This window comes from Acomys minous (genome assembly GCF_964271855.1).
Source record: "Acomys minous genome assembly, chromosome: 5".
Lineage (NCBI taxonomy): Eukaryota > Metazoa > Chordata > Mammalia > Rodentia > Muridae > Acomys > Acomys minous.
The window spans coordinates 104224452-104247768 of record NC_140494.1 but is presented as its reverse complement, the minus strand read 5'-3'; the positions used below and the strand labels follow the sequence as shown (position 1 = coordinate 104247768).

Below are 23317 nucleotides of genomic sequence, written 5' to 3'. Positions count from 1 at the left end.
CCCAGGAAAACAAAACCTGCTCCAGGACCCTGAAGAGACGAACATTTTTCCTCTTCTGAGGAAAGAAAGAGTACCTCCCCTTCCTGCCTGACAGGCATCTGCCAGCTTCCAGAACCCCTATTTTCTTTTTTTTTTTTTCTTAAATTTTTTTTAAAGATTTATTTACTGTATATGAGTGCTTTATCTGCAGAAGAGGGCATCAGATCACATTATAGATGGTTGTGAGCCACCATGTGGTTGCTGGGAATTGAACTCAGGACCTCTGGAAGAGCAGGCAGTGCTCTTAACCTCTGAGCCATCTCTCCAGCCCCCAGAACCCCTATTTTCATTCTTGGAGGTGAATTCCACTCCCTGCTTGGCCCCATTTTCATAGACGGCACACACTCACACACAGGTGTTGCTGATGGAAACTTTATTAGAACATGTCTGCTTCTTCTTGAAGGTGAAAGAGCAGGGGCATCACATCTGTAAGAGAGTTCAGAGGCGCTTGTCATCTTGCCCTGCTCTTTCTGGGGTTTGCTATGCTGTCCCACAGCGCTTAACGCTCCCTCTTCTGAAGTCTTTCCGATGGCTACAGAAGAGTCCTCTTCGCACATATGCCCTCGCACTTCCTACCCAACTCAAATGCCACTTCTCCAAGAGTTAGGGGCAACCTCAGTTTCCCAACCTAGTCTTTGTATACAAAGTCCCACTCTCACCAGGCACGGAGGTGCACGCCTTTAATCCCAGCACTCTGGAGGCAGAGGCAGGCGGATCACCATGAGTTCGAGGCCAGCCTGGTCTACCAAGTGAGCCCAGGACACCCAAAGCTACACAGAGGAAACCCTGTCTAGAAAGAAAAACAAAAACAAAACAAAGTCCCACTCTCTTGGGAAGTCTCAACCACTCCTGCTCAGCCTGCTACCTACAGATGTCTCTAGTGTGACCCAAGGAGGCACATCCAGCCTAGGGGCTGGGCCTCAGGTCCCCCACCCTTGGGCCCATGCGTGACGAGGCTTCACACCTGGCTGGCTCATGCACTGTTGGATACTTTCCAGCCGTGTGGAAGCCAAGGTGCGAGCCTCCTCCGCAAAGCGGCGGTGTCCCTCCTCAGTCAACTTCCAGAGGCAGGATCGAGGAGGAGGAGGAGGCGGAAGGCTGGCCTCACCCTGCATACTGACCGGCACTTTCTCAAAGCTGTCTCGGAAACAGAGATTGTGACGGACCGTGTTCTTCCAGCCTTCTGGAGCTGTCCGGAAAAATGGGAAGTGTTCTCTGTGGACAGGGAGAAAGAGTAAAGAAAGGTATGGCTCCCCGGAAGAGGACCTATTCTGGCCCTTGTTCTCCCCCAGGGCCAGGAGCCTCAGCACTTCCTTCAGGGAACAGGACAAGGCTGGTAGGAACTGCCCTTTGCTGGCAGAACCACAATCCAGGGCACTGCTTATGAACCATCTTTATTTCCTTCTCCCTTTTGGTTTTCTTGAGACAGTCTTAATGCAGCCCAGATGGACCCTGATCAGCCCAGATGGACCCTGATCAGCCCAGATGGACCCTGATCAGCCCAGATGGACCCTGAGGATGATGTTAAACTCCTGGTCCTCCTCCCTCCTGAGTGCTGAGATTACAGCCTGTGCCACCATGCTAGGCCAAGAAATTTCTTCTAAGCCCAGTTTACTGTCCCCAACCCCAGGCTTATTTTTTTTCTGCCCCTTCCTCAAGGGCTGTTGATTTTGCAAGCAGGAACAAAGCAGAACCCTAACAAGATTAAACCTTCGGAGAAAAAGCACTCTGAGACACTGAGCTCTTTGCCTAATACCAGAGAAGGCCTCCCTCACACCTACTGGTTCATGACTATCAAAGCTAAATGTTAGCTGGTTGTGGTAGCACACCTTTAATCCCAGCACTCAAAAGGCAGAGACAGGTGGATCTTTGATTTCGGGGGACAGCCTGGTGTACATAGTGAGTTCTACAACAGCCAGGGCGGCACAGAGAAACCCTGTTACTCGGGAGGCAGAGGCAAGTAGATCTGACTTCAAGCCACGCCTAGTCTATATAGAACCAGTCTATGTAGACCTAGTCTATGAGATCCAGACCAGTCAGAGATACAAAGTGAGTCCTTGTCTAAAAAAATGAGGCCCTAATTTCAACCTCAATTCTTTCTCTCCCCCCCCCCCCCCCGCCCCACCACCAAATTCAGTGAGGCTGCCTTGATTCTTGGGGATACAGGGCTCTGTGCCAGACAGGATAGAGATGGTGTTGAGGATATTGGATTTTATCCATATGGGTCTCTCATAAGTGGGAGAAACACTTGACCAGAGTGGGCTGGTATTTTGAGGATAGGCTGAATTTTAAGAGGCAAAAGAGGGTAGAAGTGATTATGTTCCTGAACATTGGGTAGACATGCATTTGCCTGGGGAAAGAAAATTGGAAAGGCAGCTGGGCGGTGGTGGCGCACGCCTTTAATCTCAGCACTTGGGAGGCAGAGGCAGGGGGATCTCTGTGAGTTCGAGGTCAGCCTGGTCTACAGAATAAATGTCTTGGGAGGGAGGGAGGGAGGGGGGGAGGGAGGGAGAGAGAGAGAGAGAGAGAGAGAGAGAGAGAGAGAGAGAGAGAGAGAGAGAATTCTAAATGCACTCATAGATGGGGAAAACTGAGTCGGCAACCCAGGGCCAGGTAGGAAGTGACCCTCCCTTTCCCATCCTCACAGAGCCCTGAACACATACCGAGTGAAGTTGTAGATCTGCTGAACGTTGAGACCACCGGGGGGGCTGTTTCTGAGTGCCAAGGCAATTAGATGGAAGTAATTGAGGGGGGGTCGGGACCAGAGCCTCCCTTCTGGGCTGATGGCTTGCTGGAGAAGCCTCCTCTGGAGGGGGGCCCTTGTGGGAAGGGATGGGAGAGCCACAGAGGAGCTGTCATCCTGGTCCTTGGCCTGCTCCTCTTCTGTATGCTAGAGGGGCACAGAGTAGGAGCTGGTCCTGACTCCTTGGCCTCAGCTCCAGGGTACAGTGGCACACAAGATAGGGGAGCAGTCTAGAACCCACCGTTGGGATTCTCCCCAACCCCAGAGTACAAGTCAGCTCTAAACCTGTTCATCTTTTATTGGCCCCCCCAGGAACCCAGCCACTGGTGATGCTTCAACCCTGTGACCAACCATTCATACCTCCTCCCAGACCCTAGGGGAAGAGACAACATGCTTCTCCTTCTGCTTCCTCTTCCGCTTTTGAGGAGGTGGGGGCTGGCTGGAGGAAGGCAGCCCCGACCACCCCCCTGGAGCGTCTTCCTCCTTCAGAGCTGGCTGGGAACCAGGCAGGTCCTCCTTTTTAAGTCTTGCGACCTCCAGCTTGCCGGGAGGATACACAATGTTCGGGTTCACCCACATCCACAGATTCGGTTCAATGTCTGGACCTGGACAGAGGAAAAGGAGACTCCCCATGACTCATGGGCTTTGGGGAGCAAGGTGACCCCAGCTCAGGAGACAGAACCCACTACCTACCATCTTTATCAGGGTTGGGTTTCTTTTCCAAAGGCAGTTTGGGCGGGTGAACTACTCGGAGTCTGTATTTGGCAACTGGCAAAGACACAGAGAGAGAGCCAAGAAGACAAAGGAGAGCGTTGGTGGTTGAACTATTTGGCGTTTGTATTTGGCAACTGGCAAAGAGAGCCAAGACATTCCAGCATTTCTTCTATTACTCTGAGATGCCAGGCCTTGAAGGTCTCTGGGGACAGGTATGGCCGAGCCCGGGGTGGTATGAGGCTATAGGGACTGCTCCTTCCTCCTGTGGTCTTCCAAGTGTTCCACACTTTTTGTCACTCCACCTACACTACCTTTGAATGACCTCGTACATACCCATGGCTGTAGGGCTCCCAAATCTGCCCGCACAGCACAATTCTCTGCTGGCCTCTCCAGCAGAACTATAGGTTGGATGTTGTTACTTGGGTTATTGGCAAGTTTACTTTAAATTCAGTTTCTCCCCTCTATCCATTTTACCCTCCTCCTTTCTTTCCCCTTTCCTCCTGACATGGGATCCCGTTATAAATCCCAGGCTGGCCACCAACTTCTTATCCCCTTGCCTCAGCCTCCTAGGATTATAGACATGTTATCATAAGACCCAGTTCTAGATTAATATTTCTTTTCTTTTCTTTCTTTCTTTTTCTTTTTCTTTTCTTTTCTTTTTTTTTTTTTGAGACAGGGTTTCTCTGTGTAGCCCTGGCTGCCCTAGACTCACTATGTAGACCAGGCTGGCCTTGAACTCACAGCAATCCACCTGCTTCTGCCTCTGCCCATGACGTCCAGCCTAAAATTACATTTCTTAGGCCAGGCATGGTGATGTACACCTGTAATCCCAGCACTCAGGAGGCAAAGGAAGGTGGATCTCCGTGAGTTCGAGGCCAGCCTGGTCTATACAGTAAGTCCAGGACAGCCAAGGCTACACAGAGAAACCCAGTCTCAAAAGAAAAATTTTTTTTCAAAAATTGCATTTTCTTGGGCTGGCAAGATGGCTTATCAGAAGAAAACCTATCCCCAGCCACTGCCCAGAAGTGTCATTCATTACACATCTCTACCTTAGTAAGCTGTGAGTTATAACCTCTTGTTTATAGGATGGCATGACTGAAAGTGAAGGCCACAGAGAGTGGGGTGCTGGTTTGTGGGTAAATTTGAGAGCCCTGGATTTGTAGATAGTGACTTACAGCCATCAGTAAAAGGTCTCTGCATATGCAGTATTTTTTTTTTTTTTTTTTTTTTGTTTTTGTTTTTCGAGACAGGGTCTCTCTGTGTAGCCTTGGCCATCCTGGACTCACTTTGTAGACCAGGCTGGCCTCGAACACACAGTGATCCGCCTACCTCTGCCTCCCGAGTGCTGGGATTAAAGGCGTGCGCCACCACGCCCGGCTTGCATATGCAGTATTACCCAACAATAAACTCCTTGGTTGAGAAGCTTAGCTCAGAGCACTTGGATCTCAAGTCAGTCTACAGAACCACATTTAAAGCAGTAACAGCCAGGCTTGGTGGCACACACCTTTAATCTAAGCATTTAGAAGGTAGAGACAGGGGCATCTAAGTTGCAGGCCAGCCTCATCTACATTGGGTGTTCCAGGACAGCCAGAGCTATGTAGAGACTCTGTATTAAAAAAAAAAAGAAAAAGAAAAAGAAAAAGAAAGAAAACCAAACAAAAACAAAAACTAAAACCAACAGGGCAGTGGTGGTGCATGCATTTAATCCAGGCTTTTTTTTTTTTTTTTTTTTTTGGTGGTGGTGGTGGTAGTAGAGGGTTGTAACAGGTTTCTGTGCAAAAGTATCTTTATTTGCCTATTTCAATTGTTATGTGGGAGGCTCACTACCTCCTTGTTCTGGCCTAGGCCTAGTCCTAGAAGCTTCTAGCCTCCATTCAATCTAACCTAGGCCTAGAATGTTTTAGCCTCTGAGACTTACTGCTGAATAAGCTCACCCTTACATGTTCTTTCTGAGCTCTGGGCTGGCTGCTTCAACTCAGCTGCTCTGGCTCAAACTCCTCTCCCAGCTGATTTATCTAATCAGGCCGAATTACTCTGCTTGGACTCAAACTAACTCAGCAATCTGCTCTAATCTTCTGGCTTCTCATTTTCTGGCCTGTTCTGTCTTTACCTGAGTTCTCTCTCTGCAACCCAACGCTTACTGTCCTGGTAAAACTGCCTCCTCTCTCTGTAAAACTGTCTCCCCCCCTCCTGCCCCCCCCACCCCCCAACAGAGTTCTCTGTGTAGCCTTGGCTATCCTGGACTCACTTGGTAGACCAGGCTGATCTTGAGCTTAGAGCTCCAGCTAAAACTGCCTCGTAAATAGTTTCCCTTTCCTCTCCCTTCACAGACATCACTTTCAAACATGGGTGCTTCCTTCTACAAACTAACTATACCTTCATTTGGGATTAAAGGCATGTAGCACCACGCCTGAATCTAAATTTTTCTTTACCTACCTGATACTTGTTCTACACCAGACAGGCCTTGAACTCACAGAAAACCCCTGCCTCTCAAGTGCTGGGATTAAAGGTATGCGCCACCGCCACCACTCAGCGAGGTTTCTGGTGTTTGTTTGTTTGTTTTTTAAAGATTTATTTATTTATTATTATGTACAGTGTTCACCTGCAAGCCAGAGGAGGGCATCAGATCACATTATAGATGGTTGTGAGCTATCATGTGGTTGCTGGGAATTGAACTCAGGACCTCTGGAAGAGCTGCCAGTGCTCTTAACCTCTGAACCATCTCTCCAGCCCTGGTTTCTGTTCTTAAACATGTTTTAATATCCTATCCATTTGTGTGCATATTTGTGCATGTTGGGGTGCACATGCCAATGAGTACCTGTGGAAGTCAGAAGACAGCTTGCAAAGGTCAGTTCGCTTCCCTTCCACCAGATGGGCCCCAGGGATCAAACTCAGACCCTCTGGCGCCTTGACCTGCTGAGCTATCTTGTCTGCCTCTACTGTATGTTTATATGTGTGGCATGTATGTGATTGGCACCTGTGTGTGTGTGTGTGTGTGTGTGTGTGTGTGTGTGTGCACGCGTTGCGGAGCATCTGTGTTAGTACGTGAATTGTATGGAGTATGGATGAAGCACCTGTATGTGTGTGTGTGTGTGTGTGTGTGTGTGTGTGTGTGTGTGTGTGCGCGCACATGCGTTGTGGAGCATCTGTGTTAGTACGTGAATTGTATGGAGTATGTATGAAGCACCTGTATGTGTGGACATTAAGGCCACCACTTCCAGTGCCTTCCTCTACCATGTTCTACCTTATATTCTTTCTAAAAAAAGTAGTGTGTGGGAGCACATGGGTAGGTCATACGACAATTTGAAGGGGGCTGCCTCTCTCTTTCCACTATATGAAACTTAGGTGGCATCCACCTTTACCTGCTAAGCACAAAGCTGCCTGGTGTTGTTGTAGGAAAGTCTTTGTGAACCAAAAGTGTCCCTCCACTCCTAAATGCTGGGGTTACAAGCACAGACAGCCATGCCTAGCTTTTGAGGCATGTTGCTGGGGATTTGAACTCAGAACCTCTCACACTTGCAGAGTTAAGTGCTCTTAGCCACCTCCCTGGCCCCCATGGTTTTGTTCTAGAAAACAAAAGATTTGGGGCTGAGGTTGCAGTTCATCAGTAAGGCCTTTGTCTGAGATGCATAAGCCTGGGCTAAATCTTCAAAACCACAAAAAAAAAAAAAAAAGGCAAAATATTTTTTAGGACTGTATTGAGAGCCAGGGTGGTAGCGCATGCCTGTAATCCCAGCACTCAAGGAGGCAGAGACAGGCAGATCTCTGTGAGTTTGAGGCCAGCCTGGTCTACAAAGAGTCTAGGACAGTGAAGGCTACATAGAGAAACACTGTCTTGAAAAACCAAAATAAGAAGCCGGGTGTGGTGGCGCACGCCTTTAATCCCAGCACTCGGGAGGCAGAGGCAGGCGGATCGCTGTGAGTTCAAGGCCAGCCTGGTCTACAAAGCGAGTTCAGGACAGCCAAGGCTACACAGAGAAACCCTGTCTCGAAAAAACCAAAATAAGAAAAAAAGAGAGCTGGGCGTGGTGGTGCATGCCTTTAATCCCAGTACCCAGGAGGCAGAGACAGGAGGATCTGTGTGAGTTCAAGGCCAGCCTGGTCTACAAAGTGAGTGCACGACTGCCAAGGCTACACAGAGAAACCCTGTCTCAGAAAACCAAAAAATAAAGAAAGAAGAAAGAAAGAAAATAAAGAAACAAAACAAAACAATATTAAAGCCAGGAATGGTGACCAAAATCTAATCTCAGCACTTGTGTGGTGAGAGGCAGAGGATCCAGAATTCGCAGCCAGATTTGGCAACGCACTGAGTTCCAGCTTATCTGGACTAGCTGAAAGACCTATTTCAAAAAGCTTTATAGGTAGAAAATATGATTTAGTGATTCTTTTGAACATTTATTTCTTACTTACTTCTGTATGTATTGTGTATTTGTAGATCAAAGCCACTTTCTCACCTGTGTTCCAGGAGTTAAACCCTGGTTATCTGCTCTCCTCTGCCTCTGTTGTGTTGAGACAGGATTCGGCTATGTAGCCTGAGCTGCGCTGGAACTCTTTCTTACCTCAGCTTCCACCTGTGTGTACCACCAAGGCCTTTTTTTATTTTATTTTTGGGACAGGGTATCTCCAAAGGCCTAGCTGGCTTGGAATTTACAATGTAGACCAGACTGGCCTCCAACTCTGCCTATCTCTGACTCCTAGTCCTGCTGGGATTAAATGCAGGCACTACCCTGCCTAGCTCTTTAAACTGTTTTGTTATGGCTTTATTTATTTATTTTATTTATTTACTTATTGAGACAGGGTTTTTCTGTCTAGCCTTGGTTGTCCTGGACTGGCTTTGCAGACCAGGCTGGCCTTGAACTCTCAGCGATCTGCCTGCCTCTGTCTCCCGGAGTGCAGAGATTACAGGTGTGCGACACCTGGTCCTGCTTCTTTAAACTCTTTATTTGCGTATGTTAATTGTAAAAGATGCTGGGAAGCTGTGACTAGCGTCTTGCACCAGTAATCCCAGCACTAGTGAGGCTAAGGGGGGAGGGTCACGAACTGGAGGCCAGCCTACCTACGCTATATTGCCAGACCCTGTCTCAAAACAAACAAAAATTAGGCCGGGTGTGGTGGCCTGTGGGAAGCAGAGGCAAGCGGGTCGCTGTGAGAAATCTTTTTTTTGTTTTTTGTTTTGTTTTTTGTTTTGTTTTGTTTTTCGAGACAGGGTTTCTCTGTGTAGCCCTGGCTCTCCTGAACTCGCTTTATAGACCAGGCTGACCTCAAACTCACAGCGATCCACCTGCCTCTGCCTCTCGAGTTCTGGGGGGTGGGGAGAGAGAGAGAGAGAGAGAGAGAGAGAGAGAGAGAGAGAGAGAGAGAGAGAGAGAGAGAGAGAGAGAGAGACTATTTAACCCAACAACCTGGCAGTGGCAAAAAAAAAAAAAAAAAGAAAAGAAAAAAGAAAGAAAGAAAAAGAAAAAAAAAGCCACCTCAAATGCAAGTGATCACCTTAAACTAATAAACTTAAGGTCCAAGAAAGAAGAAAAACTTACAAATATGCTCGTCCACCATCCCTTCGGCAATATTAAATCCATCTGGTACTACAGACAAAAGAAGGAGATGTGGGCTAATAGCCTGGGGTGGATGCCCACGCCTAGAGGCCCCGAAGGTATGTCAACTGTTAAAGACTTGAGGCAAGCCTGGACCTCAAAACAAAAACATAGTCAACAACAACCAAACAAGAGGAGGCAAGGATACGCTCCCCCCAAAAGAACAATGATTGTTTTATCCCAAAACATAAAGCCTGGGGTATGCCGCCTACGAGTGCTGATGCTCAAGACCAAATATCGGAAGAGGCCTAGAAATGTTTGCGGGTGGGGGGGGTGATGGTTGGTAAGAGCTGAGAGCCCGAGGTATGTGGACTCTGGAGGTTCCGTGCCTGTGAGGGGCCACTACCGCGTAGGAGTGGGTTCCAGACCCTGAGCCCAGTGAGGTGGTGAGCGTGGGAAGCTACGGGTGGCCAGGCCACTCGACACTGCCGCCGCCACCCACGCGCCCCTCTCCCCCACAGCCCCACTCACGTTTCTGCGTGGACAGGGACAGGTGTGATGTGGTAAAGGACAGGAAACACTCGTTACCCATGTCCCAGTCCAGCAATCCCGGGACCTGGCCATGGAGGCTGGCCCAGAAGTCCCGGTCCTGAAGTTTGAGGTCCACTTTCAAGGATGGAGGACTCCCGAGGAGTCCCAGAGGCGGAGGGGCTCGCGTTCGTTCGTGGAAGGTGCTTCCACAAACCCCCAGCGCAACCCAGCGGTCAGGTGCGCCAGCACCCTGCAGACACTCCTGAGGGCCTCAGCATCCACCCGGCGCTCGCCCCGATCACCCGGCTTTCCTCAGCCTGAGGATGTGGCACGGCTGGTAGAGTGCCTGCCTGGCAAATTCGAAGCCCCACACCGCCCAAAACCAGATTTCGTGCTACTCGCCTGCAATCACGCTCCTGTAGCTCAAATTCGAGGTTACCCTAAGCTAAGGAACCCAGTCTAAAAAACCCTGGCCTCCCAGGCGTGGGTGTCTTCTGGGTGGGTGGGCTAGGGAGTGGAGGGGGGTGGAGCGTGAGTGAAATGCGGGGGCGTGGTGGTGCAGGCTGGTGGTGCGAGACTAGCCTGTCTTTAAAAAACAAACAAAAAAAAAAAAAAAAAAAAAAGAAAGAAAGAAAAGAAAAGAAAGCAGGGTGTGGTTCCGCTCTTCAGGTCTGAAGATTCCAGCACTCCGGAGGCAGAGGCAGGCAGATCTCCGAATTAAGAGACAGCTAAAGCCACACAAACCAGACTTTGTCTAGGAAAAACAAAAAAGATCGTGGGTGGCTATGTGTGGGCGGAGGAGTAGGGAGGGGGCGGAGGGGGACGGAGGAGGGAAGGGTGTACGAGGGGGTGCGGGGTGGGGGGTTTGCGAGGGGCGGTGGTGGAGCATACCTTTAACCAGAGCACTCTGGAGGCAGAGACCTGAATCTTGACTTTGAGGCCATCCTGGTCTCCCGATCTTGTTTCAGAAAGCGAGGCCCCCACACAGAAACTCTTTGAAAGAAACTTTAAAAAAAAAAAAACTAAAATAAAAAATAAAAGAAAGACCCGGGCGAGGGTGGCATACTCCTTTAATCCCAGCACTCGGGAGGCAGAGGCAGGTGGATCGCTGTGAGTTCGAAGTCAGCCTGGTCTACAGAGCGAATCCAGGGCAGCCAAGGCTACACAGAGAAACCCTATCTCGAAAAAACTAATAAAAAAAAAAAAAGAAAGAAAGAAAAGAAAAGAAAGACCGAACAGGGCACGGTGGTGCACACTTGTTTGTTTGTTTTTTGGTTTTCAAGACAGGGTTTCTCTGTGTAGTCTTGGCTGTCCTGAACTCACTCTGTAGACCAGGCTGGCCTCGAACTCACAGAGATCCTCTTGCTTCTGCCTCCCAAGTGCTAGGATTAAAGGCGTGCGTGCGCCACCATGCCCAGCTAAAGAAAGCCAGATTTCTTTGGTTTTTTTATTTTTATTTTTTTGGGGGGTTGGTTTTTTTTCGAGGCAGGGTTTCTCTGTATATCCCTGGCTGTCCTGGACTCGAGGCTGGGCTCGCACTCAGAGATCTGCCTGCCTCTGCCTCCCCAAGTACTGGAATTAAAAGAAAAAAGAAAAAAAAAAAAGAAAGAAAAAAAAAAGAGAAAGGTTTTTAAAGCTTATCTAGAATTTTACAAATTTTATTTAGTTACTTCATTAACTCAGTTTTACTCTTTTTTTTCTTTTTCTTTGTTTTGTTTTGGAGACGGTTTTGCTGTGTATCCTTGGTTGTCCTGGTCTTGATCTGTAAACCTGGCTGGCCTTAAAAACTCACAGAGATCCGCCTGCCTCTGCCTCCCTGAGTGCTGGGATTACAGGCTTGCCCCACCATGCCCGGCTTTAATTAAGTTTCTGGAGACAGGATTTCTGTCTGTAGCCCTGGCTGTCCTGGAACTTTCTCTGTAGACCAGGCTGGCTTAGAACTCATAGAGATCTGCCTGCCTCTGCCTCCAGAGTGCTGAGATCAAAGATATGCACCACCACTGTCCAGCTATATTTCTTTTTCATTTGTTTTGTTTTGTTTTGTTTTGTTTTTGTATTTCAAGACAAGGTTTCTCTGTGTAGCCTTGGCGTCTAAACTTGTTTTGTAGACCAGGCTGGCCTCGAACTCACAGCGATCCACCTGCCTCTGCCTCTGAGTGCTAGGATTAAAGGCGTGTGCCACCACGCTTGGCTTTATTTTCTTTTTTTCTTTCTCTTGTTTTGTTTTGTTTTTGAGACAGGGTTTCTCTGTGTTAGTCTTGGCTGTCCTGGACTCACTTTTTAGACCAGGCTGGCCTCAAACTCACATTGATCCTCCTGCCTCTGCCTCCTGAGTGCTGGGATTAAAGGTGTGCACCACCACACCCAGCACTTGGCTTTATATTTTATTTTTCAATAAATTTATATTTCAGCCGGGTGTGGTGTACACACCATGTCTCAAAAAAACAAAAAACACAAAACACAAAAAAACCAGTGGCTGGAGCAATGGCTTAGTGGTTTAGAGCACTGCCTGCTCTTCCAAAGGACTCAGGTTCAATACCCAGCACCCACATGGCAGCTCAAAACTGTCTGTAACTCTAAAATCTGACATCCTCACACCAGTGCACATAAATTAAAAGTAAGTAAAATATTTAAAAAAACAAAAACAATCAATCATTTTTTTTCAATCAATTTATATCTCAAAATTTTAGACAGTTTATTTCAGATTACAACATTAGTAGGTGGTAGAGCTGAAATTAAATAGCAATTTGATTTAAAAATTTTTGTTTTTAATTTAAAATTTACAGAAAAATTCTATATGCTTTAGAAATTTCTTTACATCCTTATTAAAGTTTATTCATTTGTCTCAGTGCTGGGAATCGGCGAGCCTTGCACTCAGTAGACAAGCACTCTACCGTGAGCCCATATGTGAATATGTATACGTGTATACACACCCATTTTTTCTTCTTAGTTGTTTTGTTTTTCTGTTTTTGTTTCTGTTTGTTTTGGGGTGTTTTGTTTGTTTTTGTTTTCTTGAGACAGTGTTTCTCTGTGTAGTCTTGGCTGTCCTGGACTCACTTTGTTGACCAGGCTGGCCTCGAACTCACAGCCATCTGCCTGCCTCTGCCTCCTGAGTGTGCCACCATGCCCAGCTCTTTTTAGTTTTTCTTAAATTTATTTATTTATCATATATACACAATGTTTTGCTTGTATGTACACCAGAAGAGGGCACCAGATCAAAGGTCTGCACCCAGCTCAGAGTGAGACTCTTGACTCAAAAAAAAAAAGGGTGGTGGTGGTATGGGGTGAGGGAGGGGACAGGGTGTGGCTTAGTTGGTGAGCCATTCACAAAGTCCTGAGTTTGATTTGCAGCACCGCATAAAACTGGTCCGCACCTGTAATCTCAGCCTTCTGGAGGTGGAGGCAGAAGTACCTGAAGTTCAGGGTCGTCAGCTGAGTGAGGTGAAGGCCAGCTGAAATCCATGACTCTGACTATAAATAAGAACATAATCCAGGCTCAGTGGTGCACACCTGCAATCCCAGCACTCGGGAGGCAGATGCAGGCGGATCGTTGTGGGTTCGAGGCCAGCCTGGTCTACAAAGTGAGTTCAGGACAGCCAAGGCTACATAGAGAAACCCTGTCTCCAAAACACACACACACACACACACACACACACACACACACACACACACACACACACACAAAACAAACCCAAAAAACAAAAAACCATAAATAATAATACAAGGAGTGTGTGGAGTTTATGGCTTATCAGGCTCTTCCAGATACTGAGTGTGCATTCAAAAGCCCTATCTCCCCTAGACTGATCTGAACATCCTGTTCAGCATTTCCCCACTCAAGGCAGGGCTCTAGGTCCCACAGCTGCACTAAAGGGTCGCCTTCCTCTCCCATCTCAGGCAGTCCACTGCAGTAGCTCCTACCTCCTCCTTCCAGAGCCTGCCTTGGATAAGGCCTTAGATCAGGAAAGGGAAGTGTTCTCAGACTGGAAGGAATGGGCTGAGGAACTGTGTCTGGTACAGAGCCTGGCTGTTAGTGGGACCTAAATGAATGGCAGATGTTTTATTTATTTATTTATTTATTTATTTAGTTAGTTAGTTAGTTAGTTAGTTAGTTTTTCGAGACAGGGTCTCTCTGTGTATCCTTCACTGTCCTAGACTCTCTTTGTAGACCAGGCTGGCTTTGAACTCACAGCAATCCACCTGCCTCTGCCTCCCGAGTGTTGGGATTAAAGGCGTGCACCACCACCGCCCGGCCTGTTTTACTCTTTGTTTTGTTTTTGTTTTTGTTTTTTTGAGACAGGGTTTCTCTGTGTAGCCTTGGCTGTCCTGGACTCACTTTGTAGACCAGGCTGGTCTCGAACTCACAGAGATCCACCTGCCTCTGCCTCTGAGTGCTGGGATTACAGGTGTGCACCACCACCGCTCAGCTGTTTGACTCTTCACTGTGATTTCTCCTCCTTACAGGAGGCTGATGGGCTAATCATGCCCTGGATCTGCTTTTAGTCCAGATGACTCCTATTGATAACTTGGACCTACATGTTGCTTAGCAACATTTTTAGTTTTGTCTTTGATACCTCTGTTGGCTGTCTGAGTAAATGACCTGTCCTGAGGTGAGCTATGCCTTTGGCACATGTCGAAAACATGTGCCACACTTTAAAGCCTGTTTCCTCAACATGTAAAGTGGGGGATAATGAAATAAAGGGATTTGAGAACTAAGTAAGATCATGGGAAGGGTGTAGTGTGGTGTGCTAAGGAGAAGGAGGCTTCCTCAGCCCAGATGTCGTTCTGTGAGTGCTGTTGGACATCATGAACCCCAACACCTTAATGAGCAGGTGCTGCTCTCGGTCCCTCTTTGCTGGCTTGTTTGTGTATGTGTGTGTTTAGGAGACTGGCTGAGTGCACGTGAGTGTGTACACACACCACACCACACCATGCAGGTGGAGGCTAAAGGACAAAGTTTAGGGGCAGAGGCTCCCCTTCCACCCTGTGGCTTTCAGGGATCTCCAGGTTTGGCAGCACGTGACTTTATCCACTGAGCCTTTAATCCCAGCACTCGGGAGGCAGAGGCAGGCAGATCGCTGTGAGTTTGAGGCCAGCCTGGTCTACAAAGCTAGTCCAGGATAGCCAAAGCTACACAAAGAAACCCTGACTGGAAAAATAATAAATAAGCAAATAAACAAATTTGGGTCTGGAGAGATGGCTCAGAGATTAAGAGCACTGGCTGCTCTTCCAGTGGTCCTGAGTTCAATTCCCAGCCACCACATGATGGCTCACAACCATCTATAATAAGATCTGGTGCCCTCTTCTGGTGTGCAGACATACATGCAGGCTGAACACTGTATATGTATTATGTAATAAATAAATAAATCTTTTAAAATAAATAATTTTCAAAAAAGCAAATACAATCTACATTCTGGTTCAAATTTTATTATCAAATAAACTTATTTCTTCATTTAATTTCTAATTATGTGTGTGGGAATATGCACATTCATGGTGCTAGGTGGAGCTGGGGTTACAGGCATACACCTGAAGTGGGTGTTGGGAACAGAACTAGGTTTCTCTTGGAGAACACAAATGTTCTTAACCACTGAGCCTTCTCTTCAGTCTTTAAACAGATTTTTAAAGTTAGTATTGGGGATCCTGCCATGGTGGCACAAACCTGTAATCCCAGCACTCGGGAAGCAGAGGCACATTGATCTCTGTGAATTCAAGGCCAGCCTGGTTTACAAAGTGAATCCAGGACAGCCAGCATACACAGAGAAACTGTCTTGAGAAGGGGGGAAAAGGTCAGTATTGAGAATGTAGATGACAAAAAAAGATAGTTAAACTAGGCTGTGGTGGTGTACACCTTTAATCGCAGCACTTGGGAGGCAGAGGCAGATGGATCCCTGTGACTTCCAGGCCAGCCTGGTCTACAATGCAAGTGTAGGACAGCCAAGGCTACACACAGAAACCCTGTCTTAAAAAACCAACCAAACAAAAGATAGTTAATACAACAAAAATAATTTCTGTTTACTTGAATATCATCTTTGTTTTAGTTTATTTACATGCACAAGTCTAACCAGCTCATACATGTGTTCCCCCCCCCCCATACATGTTTTGTATTGTTTTATTTAGTATTTTTGAGACAGAGTTTCTTTCTTTGTGTAGCCTTGGCTGTCCTGGAACTTGATCTGTAGACCAGGTTGGCCTCGAACTCACAGAGATCTGCCTGCCTCTGTCTCCTGAGTGCTGGGATTAAAGCCATGTGCCACCATGCCTGGCCCCCATATCATATTTTCTTTTTTTTTTTAAATAAGATTTATTTATTTATTATTTTTATAGTATTCTGCCTGCCTGTACACTTGCATGCCAGAAGGTACCAGATTTCATTATAGATGGTTGTGAGCCACCATGTGGTTGCTGGGAATCGAACTCAGCACCCCTGGAAGAGCAGACAGTGCTCCTAACCACTGAGCCATTTTTCCAGTCCTCATCTCATATTTTCTTTCTTTCTTTCTTTCTTTCTTTCTTTCTTTCTTTCTTTCTTTTTCCGAGACAAGGTCTTGTTGGCTCTGTTTATTAACAATTAAACTTTATTATACAACCCAACTAGTATATACAAGAAGGAAAAAAAAGGTTAAAGGGACAGAAGATTAAAACCTCTTGGAATCTAGCCGGGCGTGGTGGCGCATGCCTGTAATCCTAGCACTCGGGAGGCAGAGGCAGGTGGATCGCTGTGAGTTCGAGGCCAGCCTGGTCTACAAAGTGAGTCCAGAACAGCCAAGACTAACACAGAGAGACCTTGTCTCGAAAAACAAAAACAAAAACAAAAAAAAAACCTCTTGGAATCTGTTTGGCAGGACGGGTCCTTAGGTGTCTCAGTCCCACGAGCTGGTCCGGTCCCTTCCTCTCTCTCCGCGCTCTCTCCTCGCCTTTTCTCAACCTGTTGTTTTTCCCTTACCCTCTTCCCAGTCACATGTAAAGGGCGGTCTCCTCCTCCCTTGAGGGTCAATTAGGAAAACAATAGCCACGGTGGGGTTCCCAGGTAGGCTTCCTGAATTCCAAGCCCAGGAAGGCTCCAAACAGTCTCTCACAAGGTATTCATGGTGTGCCCCAAGGGTAAAGCCCGCCAAGACTGCTTTTACCTGTGACAAAGTTTAATCTTTCCCACAAGGTCTCTCTGTGTAGCCTTGACTGTCCTGGACTCCCTTTGTAGACCAGGCTGGCCTCAAACTCACAGTGATCTGCCTGCCTCTGCCTCCCAAGTGCTGGGATTAAAGGAATACACCACCACTGCCCAGCTTCCATCTCATATTTTCAAGTACTATAAAAGTAATTTTAGGACTGGAGAGATGGCTCAGAGGTTAAGAGCAACGTCTGTTCTTCCAAAGGTCCTAAGTTCAATTCCCAGCAACCACATGGTGGCTCACAAGCATCTGTAATGAGAGATCTGGTACCTTCTTGTGGCAGGCAAGCGTACATGCTGGCAGTATAAATAATAAATAAATCTTTATTTTATTTTTTATTTTTTATTTGTTTGTTTTTGTTTTTCGAGACAGGGTTTCTCTGTGTTGCCTTGGCTGTCCTGGACTTGCTCTGTAGACCAGGCTGGCCTCGAACTCACAGTGATCCACCTGCTTCTGCCTCCCGAGTGCTGGGATTAAAGGCGTGCGCCACCACGCCCTGCTCATAAATAAATCTTTATTTATTTTTTTTCATTTTTTTCTTCTTTATTAATTTATTCTTGTTACATGTCAATGGTTATCCCTTCCCTTGTATCCTCCCATTCTTCCCTCCCTCCTCTTTTCCCCTTATTCCCCTCCCCTATGACTGTTCCTGAGGGGGATTACCTCCCCCTGTATATGCTCATAGGGTATCAAGTCTCTTCTTGGTAACCTGCTGTCCTTCCTCTGAGTGCCACCAGGTCTCCCCCTCCAGGGGACATGGTCAAAGGTGAGGCACCAGAGTATGTGAGAAAGTAATATCCCACTCTCCACTCTACTGTGGAGAGTGTTCTGTCCATTGTCTAGATCTGGGTAGGGGTTTAAGGTTTACTGCCTGTATTGTCCTTGGCTGGTGCCTTAGTTTGAGCGGGACCCCTGTGCAAATAAATCTTTTTAAAAAAATTAATTTGGGTTGGAGAGATGGCTCAGAGGTTAAGAGCACCATGTGTTCTTCCTAAAGGTCCTGAGTTCAAATTCCAGCAACCACATGGTGGCTCACAACCACCTATAGTGAGATTTGGTACCCTCTTCTGGCCTACAGCATACGTGTGGGAAGAATGCTGTATAAATAATAAATAAATCTTTTCAAAAAGTAATTTTATTCTTCAGGCTCAATTGTTATCTGGGAGGCTCACTACCTCTTTGTGCTAGCCTAGGCCTAGTCTTGGAAGCTTCTAGCCTCTGTACAATCTAACCTAGGCCTAGAATGTTTTCATCCTCTGAGACTTACTGCTTAATAAGCTCACCCTTACTTGTTCCTTCTGAGCTCTGGGCTGGCTGCTTCAACTCAGCTGCTCTGGCTCAAGTACCTCTCCCAGCAGATTTATTTAATCTAGCCTCTCTCAGTCCAGAATTGCTCTGCTTGGCCTCAAACTAACTCAGCCATCTGCTCTAATCTTCTGGCTGCTTCTCATTTTCTCACTCATTCTGTGTTCACCTGGGTTCTCTCTCTGCAACCCAGTCTCTCTATACTGTCTTGGTAAAGCTCCCTCCTCTCTCTGAAAAACTGCCTAAGTAGACTCTTCTCATGAGAGTTGGGCGTATATTCTGTCAAATCTTGTCTGATTCATCACTTTCTGCCAGTCAGACATCATTTTCAAACAGGGGTGCTTCCTTTTACAAACTACCTTTGTTTGACATTGAAGGAATGTACCACCATGCTTGGACCTAAGCTTTTCTCTACCTGATATTTGCTCTAAACCAGGCTGGCCTTGAACTCAGATCTGTTGGCCTCTGTGTCCTGGATTAAAGGTGTGTCTGTATTCCATCCGGGCCACCACACAGACGTAAAAGGTCTTTGGATGTGATCTCTTGTCAAAACACCCATGTTCTGAATTAACATTTGTCTACAAAGTACAGTTGTCTACCATTGCAATGTCTTTCATTAATTTTCCTCCCTTTGTTTTTTTGAGTTAATTCAACTAGGGAATTATAGTGAGACTGGCTTTGCTTTCCTCTTATTGAGACGTCCAAGTGCTAGGACTGCAGGCATGAAGCCGCACACTTGGCTCTATAATAAGCCTTTAAAGGCTACGTGTGTGGTAGGTTACTCTGTCAGTAACAGTCATTTCAGAGAAGTATTTGCTCTGGCCCTGGCCTAAGGCTAATGGCGTAGAGCCACTGAGCTAAGTGGGACAGAATATACGGCCTCCACCCCAGAGGGGCTCCTTTTCAGTGCCCTGGCAACCAGGGAAGACAACACAAAGGAATAAGTGATGTTCACGTCCGAGTCCTCAGAGCCTAGCATGGAGTCTGCTAGGTTTCAAGGCCTCACTGTTGGCTGTGACTAGTCACATCTGTAGCAGACGTAAAGGCTGAGGAGTGAAGAGCAGAGATGGGAGGGGCGAACATGAAGTTTACAGATGTTTACTGGCTGTGTCCAGATAAAGGGATTTCCCCCACTGTAAATCGGAAACGCACTGAATGCTTCTCACACAGAGGACTTCCTGATTCACCTCAGAGCATGGGTTGTCTCTCTCTTGGTGCCAGGGCTAACTGGAGCTGTGGCTCGTGCTGCTGCTCACTATCAAAAGAAAAAAAGATGGCGGCTGGAGGAATGACTCAGTGGTTAAGAGTACTTCTAGGTGCTCTTCCAGAGGACCTGGGTTCAATTCCCAGAACCCACATATATAGCTCACATCTCTAACTTACTCCAGTCCCAGGAGAATTGATGCCCTCTTGTGGCCTCCAGGGGCACTAGCTTGCATGTAGTACAGAGACATACATACACATAAAAGAAAAATTAGAAATTAAAAAGCTGAGCGTGGTGGCTTACACTTAGAATTCCAACACTCAGAGGCTGAAGCAGGAGGATCACTATGAGTTAGAAGTCGGGAGGTGGTGTCGCATGCCTTTATTTTATTTCCTCTTACTGAGACACCCAGCACTCAGGAGGCAGAGGCAGGTGGATCACTGTGAGTTCGAGGCCAGCCTGGCCTACAAAGCAAGTCCAGGACAGCCACGGCCACACAGAGAAACCCTGTCTCGAAAAAAAACAAAACCAAACCAAAAAGAAGCCAACCTAGGTTAAATACTTACCTTGCTGAAAGAGGAGGGGAGAGACAGAGACAGAGAAAATGAGAGAGAAGGAGAAGGCACTCATGGGCGCTGGAGAGATGGCTCAGAGGTTAAGAGCACTGCTTGCTCTTCCAGAGGTTCATGAGTTCAATTCCCAACCACCACATGGTGGCTCACAACCATCTATAATGTTATCTGATGCCCTTCTCTGCAGGTAAAGCATTCATAAAAAAATAAATATAATAAATAAATCTTAAGAAAAAAAGGCGCTCATGCTGGACAGATGGTTCAGTGGTGAACAACATCTGCCGCTCTTGCAGAAGATCCATGTTCAGTTCTCAGAACCCTCAGTAGCTCACAACCCTCTCTAACCCCAGTTCCAGGGGATACAAATGTCCTCTTCTGGCCTCTGAGAGCACCAGGCAGAAGTGGCCCATAATCTATGCATGCAGGTAAGATATTCATATGCATAAAATCAATAAATATTTTAGAAGAAAGAGAAACTAGATATAGTTGCACATGCCTGTAATTCCAGGGGGAAGTTTTTGTTTTTGTTTTTGTTTTTTGAGACAGGGATTCTCTGTGTGGCCCTGGGTGTCCTGGACTGGCTTTGTAGACCAGGGTAGCCTTGAACTCACAGTGGTCTGCCTGCCTCTGAATGCTGGGATTACAGGTGCGCGTGACCACGCCCAGCAGGAGGGAGTTGAAGTAAAAGAGTCACTGAATTTGAGGCCATCCTGAAATTTTCTTTCTTTCTTTCTTTCTTTCTTTCTTTCTTTCTTTCTTTCTTTCTTTCTGAGACAGAGTTCCCCTGTGTAGCCTTGGCTGTCATGGATTTGCTTTGTAGACCAGGTTGGCCTTGAGCTCACAGGGATCCGCCTGCCTCTGTCTGGACAGAGTGCTGGGATTACTAGTGAGTCACCACACCAACCCATCCTGATTTTCTTTTTTCTTTTTATTTTTTCTTTCTTTTCTTTTTCTTTTTTTCTTTTTTTTTAAAGATTTATTTATTTATTAAGTAAACAGTGTTCTGCCTCCGTGTATGCCTGAATACCAGAAGAGGGCACCAGATCTCATTATAGATGGTTGTGAGCCACCATATGGTTGTTGGGGATTGAACTCAGGACATCTGGAAAAGCAACCAGTGCTCCTAACCTCTGAGCCATGTCTCCAGCTCCCCATCCTGATTTTCTTAAAGGAGTGAGAGACTAGGGTGTCATGTGACAGACAAGACTTTTCCTGGGAGACACAACACACAGGTAGTGTGTTCATCTTAGTTGGGGGGCCCACGACAGATCAAAGTGCAGATACTACCGAAGTCCAACTTAGTGAACCCTAATGAGCTTTATTGGGGTTACTTACAGAAGCAGAAATCACTCAAAGACAGCCTCATCACCAAAGGCACCAAAGGAGAGGAAAGAATAATTAATTCTGGAGTTGGTGATGTCTCTCAGCAGTGGGGTCCTGGTTTGGTATAGTGAGGCCTTGAATTCCATTCCTAGCACCATGAATGGATGAATTCACAGACACAGCTACGGAAGGCTCACAACATGGTTGGCATTCATTCAGTAAACATTGAGAGTTTCCTCATTGCAATTACACTCCAGATCAGAGTTCAGAGCCTTATAGAATAGAGAGAATGTGTGACATGGGTTTGAGAAAAGGTCAATTCCAGGCACAGGAAACTGAGGGCTAGAGATGCTACAGTCCATTGGAGCAACAGGACTATTGAATACAGCTGGGCGTGATGGTGTAGCCTGTAATCCCAGCACTCAGGAGGCAGAGGCTGGCGGATCTCTGTGAGTTCGAGACCAGGCTGGTCTACAGAGTGAGTCCAGGACAGTCCAGATAACCCAGAGAAACTCTCGTCTCCAAAAACTTAAGAGAGAGAGAGAGAGAGAGAAAGAGAGAGAGAGAGAGACAGACAGACAGACAGACAGATTGACTGACTATTGTCTGGAAGAAAGGTGGAGGCCAGTGGAGGGGAAGGGGTGAACCAAAGAAGTTGAGAATCATCTGGTAGGAGGTTTTGAATGACGTGCAGGGGAGGTTGAGGCTTAGTCTGAAGGCAATTTAGTTATTAGTTACTAAACTAATCAGGAAAATGGATTTGCAGAGGATAAATGAACTGGGAAGCAACCAAATACTTGGAAACCAGTTACACCTTACATGACTGGTGGGCCCAGGGATACACACAGCTATAAATCCAGCACTTGGGAGTGGAGGCCGGACAGTCAGGAGCTGAAGGTCATCTTCAGCAAAACAGAAAGATGGAGACCATCCTAGGCTGCATGAGATTCTGTTTCAAAAAATAAACACAAGAAAGACAGAGGTCTCTCTTTGCCCCGTCTACTGAGCTGGCCACTGGCAGAGCCATCTGCAGTCACTCTCAGAACACGATCACGGGTGTCACGCTAGGCTTCCGTTACGAGGTCTGTGTATGTTTATTTCCCATCAATGTTGTTGCTCAGAAGAATGGGTCTTTGGTTGAAATCTGAAATTTCTTGGGTGAAAAATATATCCACAGGGTTTGGAGGAGGGCAGGTGTTGCTTGTTCTGTCTCTCAAGCCCAGAAGGATGAATCAATCCCGGTTTTTGTTTGTTTTTTGTTTTTTCGAGACAGGGTTTCTCTGTGTAGCCTTGGCTGTCCTAGACTCACTTTGTAGACCAGGTTGGCCTCAAACTCACAGCGATCCTCCTGCCTCTGCCTCCAGAGTGCTGGGATTAAAGGCGTGCACCCCCCCCCACCCCATGAATTAATCAACCCTGGAAGGAAATTATGCTGAACTTGTTTCAAATTCAGCTGCTCTGATCCAGCAAACCACAACAGTTAAAAACACAGATATGAGAAAGTTTTTGGATGTTATCTATATGTCTGAAAAGGGAACAGTGCAGCAGGCTGATGAGTAAGACAGAAATTACCCAGTTCCAGAAACAAGATCCATAATTGTAAGTACCACAATAAAAGACTTATATTGAAAAAAAAAATAAACACAAAAGATTTTTACCTAAATCCAAGGAAGAAAAGAAAGGAAGTGAAAGAGATGCTGTGCAATTTAAAATGGAGGATGGGGGCTGGAGAGATGGCTCAGAGGTTAAGAGCACTGACTCCTCTTCCAGAGTTCATGAGTTCAATTCCCAGCAACCACATGGTGGCTCACAACTATCTATAATGTGATCTGATGCCCTCTTCTGGCATGCAGGTGTAAATGCAGGCAGAGCATTCTATATATAATAAATAAAATGGAGGATGGTTTTAGAACACCTCAGGAGGGCTGGGCCAAGAGTGATACCAGCACTCGAGAGGCAGAGACAGGTGGATCTCTGTGAGATTGAGGCCAACCTGTTCTACAAAGCAAGTCCACGACAGCTAAGGCTAACACAGAGAGATTCTGTCTCGAAAAAACAAAAGAAAAACCGAGAAAAAAAAAAAAACTAAGACAGCTTATTGCAGGGTGGCTGTGGGACTGAGCATAAGCGCTACAGCTCTGAGGGGAAAAGTTACCTAATACACAAACTGCCCCAATTTATATGTTGCA

General features: G+C 46.7%; 1 protein-coding gene across 4 annotated transcripts; it reads right to left on the bottom strand.

The window, feature by feature from the left end:
* Positions 1-395: 395 nt before the first annotated feature.
* Positions 396-10334, bottom strand: FOXR1 (forkhead box R1). Of its 4 annotated transcripts, none has more exons than XM_084781877.1 (7): positions 9559-10325; positions 9031-9078; positions 3476-3550; positions 3143-3387; positions 2703-2929; positions 1161-1254; positions 396-465 (listed from the first exon to the last, which is right to left on the bottom strand). In XM_084781877.1, exons 1-7 carry the CDS (start codon positions 9617-9619, stop codon positions 460-462), a joined length of 756 nt encoding a protein of 251 aa, XP_084638003.1. In that variant the 5' UTR covers positions 9620-10325; the 3' UTR covers positions 396-459. The 4 variants fall into 4 exon arrangements, with proteins under 4 accessions (XP_084638003.1, XP_084638006.1, XP_084638005.1 ...); XM_084781880.1 differs by having other exon boundaries at positions 2703-2858; positions 9559-10321; XM_084781879.1 differs by lacking the exon at positions 3476-3550 and having other exon boundaries at positions 9559-10334.
* Positions 10335-23317: the final 12983 nt, after the last annotated feature.